Source organism: Dendroctonus ponderosae, unplaced genomic scaffold (genome assembly GCF_020466585.1).
Source record: "Dendroctonus ponderosae isolate FM_Combo_2020 unplaced genomic scaffold, Dpon_F_20191213v2 Dpon_F_20191213_8, whole genome shotgun sequence".
Classification (NCBI taxonomy): domain Eukaryota; kingdom Metazoa; phylum Arthropoda; class Insecta; order Coleoptera; family Curculionidae; genus Dendroctonus; species Dendroctonus ponderosae.
In genome coordinates, this window is record NW_026019016.1 from 12,829,566 (window position 1) to 12,831,909 (window position 2,344).

The following is a 2,344-nucleotide window of genomic DNA, read 5'->3' on the forward strand; positions in this document are numbered from 1 at the left end:
CTTGAGGACATTCGCAGAACTCCAGCCAGAGCGCTGGTGAGCCTGCAGCGCCTCTAGCTGCAGTTTCCAGCTTAACATCGTCCAGAAATCCCACTCCTTTCGGACAGTACGTGCCCCTGATCTTGATGGCTGTTAAATTGGTGAGAATCGAAATGAAGTCCCGGGAGTTCAGCCGCGGCTGCCACTGAAAGTCTGGATGTTCGTGCAGCCTGAACTTGAAGATGCGCGACTGCAAAGAAACGTTTCGCTCCGTTCCAGGCTGGATAATCGCAAGCAAACCTGGATGGTGGGCGATCCGTTATCCTGGGCGAAGATGGTGTTGGTAATGCGGTTTCCATTGCTCTCCAGAATGATGTCGGTGGCGGCTGGCATGGCTCGGTTGTCGCCTATTCTGAGCGAAAACTCGAGGAGCTGGTTGTAGGAGGATCTCTGATCGCCTAGGAACCGATCAGGAGCCACAAAGTACACGCATTCGTCGTCTTGCGATTGGACTCCAATACCTGGGAGCAAGTGGAAGAGGGTTGAACATTAAGATTTTTAATTTTGGTTTTTTTCTGTTAGCGGTTTTGGTTTTTCTCGATTTTATTTTTTGTTTCAACAGAATAAAGCTGTTTGTTGCTGATGTTTGCCAGCATTTTTTGCGTCCTTTTGCGTGCTTTTATAGTCGACTTTTCCCGGCAGTTAATCAATGCTCGAAATGATGCACAAAATGGAAAACAACAGTAGGAAAATGGACGAAAAAATTGACAGAATGAATGAAAAAATGGAAGACAACAAGAAAGTGATGAAAGAAATGAGATTTAAAATAGACGACAAAGCTCAGAAATTTGAAGACCTGAAAACAACCGTTGAAGGCAAACTAAAGAACATCGAGGAAGTGCCTGATGATATGGAAAACACTGAAATCGTGGACATTCCTGCAGCAGTGGAAGAGCCAGACGACAAAAATCCAGTAGTTAAAGAGCCGAAAGTGGATCGAGAAGCTGGTGTTGTCGAGATCACAAATGAACAAATTGCTCAGGAGCATTTAGAGGAAATTCAGGTGGAGCCCGAAGCGGCTAGTTCTGATCAGAAACTGTCCTTAGATGGGGAAATAACTGATTCAGTAGCCTCTGAAGGAGATGATGTGGCTAAAACTGATAACTCTTGTGAAAACTTACCAGGTATTATGCTATGAAAAGTAACTGTTTCAACAGAGGAAAACTCTCAAGTGGCGAAAGAAGTTGACTCCGTGGAAGATACATTAACAGTCCAATTTAATTAAAATCGCTACTGAAGTTGAGCAATTTTCCGACTCAGAACTTCTCATGAACTGGACCGAGATGCTGGTTCTGTTTCAACGCTGCAGCGCAAACATCAGAACTTCATGCAAGACCTGCAGACGCTTCAGAACCAAGTGCAACAGATCCAAGAGGATTTCGAAGTTAGTTTGTTCCTGTTCCGCATTTAAAGTTACACCAAGAGGTGAATAAAAGTTGGAAGCTGAAGAAAGAGTTTGATACCCGGCCATCCACGGCACAATATTCATATTCGCTTACTCTGGCTGATGGCTTCATACTTGATCGGCACAATCCTGAAGAACTGATCCTCTGCGCGCCATTTTTCCTGGCCCTTGGAGAAGCTGGACTCCAACGCATACTTCGAGTATCCTGCAAGGAAATTGATGAGTTTTCCGATCGCATTTTCTCCTGCAGCATCGAATACCCATAGCGGAACGGCACTGCGATGAATGGCCATAGCAGAAGCACGGCGTGCATCCGAACTCGTTGTCCAGATCCAGATTGAAAAATCCCGGTTTGCACTCCATGCACTGTTTGCCTTCGACGTTGTCTTTGCAGACGCAAACGCCACTCTCCGGATGGCAATTCGGGCTGTTGAAGGCGGACCCTTCTTGGGAGCATTCGCAGCTTTTGCAGCCCGACTTCGAGAAGTCGTAGTAGTTTTCTCCGCACCTGGAAAGCGCAAGAAAAGGCAAATTTGGAGCCAATTAAGCAACGACAACATCGGCAAAAATGAGAAGGTTTTTGCACTAAAATCGGTGCCGTTTTAGTGAAAACTTGCAATTACTTGTCGCATTTATCGCCTGTTACGCCCGGTTGACATCGGCATTTTCCCTCCGAGTTGCATTGCTGATAAACTGAACCGGTCTGATCACATTTGCATGGCACGCAATAACCATCCTCTCTCATGTAGTAGTTGGGGCGGCATCTTTCGCAATTTGGTCCATCCCTGTTCGCCGCACAGTCCAAACAGTAGCCTCCATGGCCTGTTTGTTCGTATAACTTCGCATCGAACACGCATCGACTTGAATAACCGTTGCAGTTGCATTCTGCAACAGGAAAAA

General features: G+C 46.1%; 1 protein-coding gene across 1 annotated transcript in view; it reads right to left on the minus strand.

Annotated features, from left to right (window-relative positions):
• Window positions 1-2,344, minus strand: part of LOC109545799 (laminin subunit gamma-1-like) — a gene marked incomplete at its 3' end in the record, with an annotated part of 10,918 nt that continues 8,574 nt past the window's right edge. The window contains 5 exon segments of the mRNA XM_048669077.1: window positions 1-229; window positions 280-500; window positions 1,539-1,649; window positions 1,705-1,952; window positions 2,068-2,329. Coding sequence (XP_048525034.1) covers window positions 1-229; window positions 280-500; window positions 1,539-1,649; window positions 1,705-1,952; window positions 2,068-2,329 — 1,071 coding nt within the window.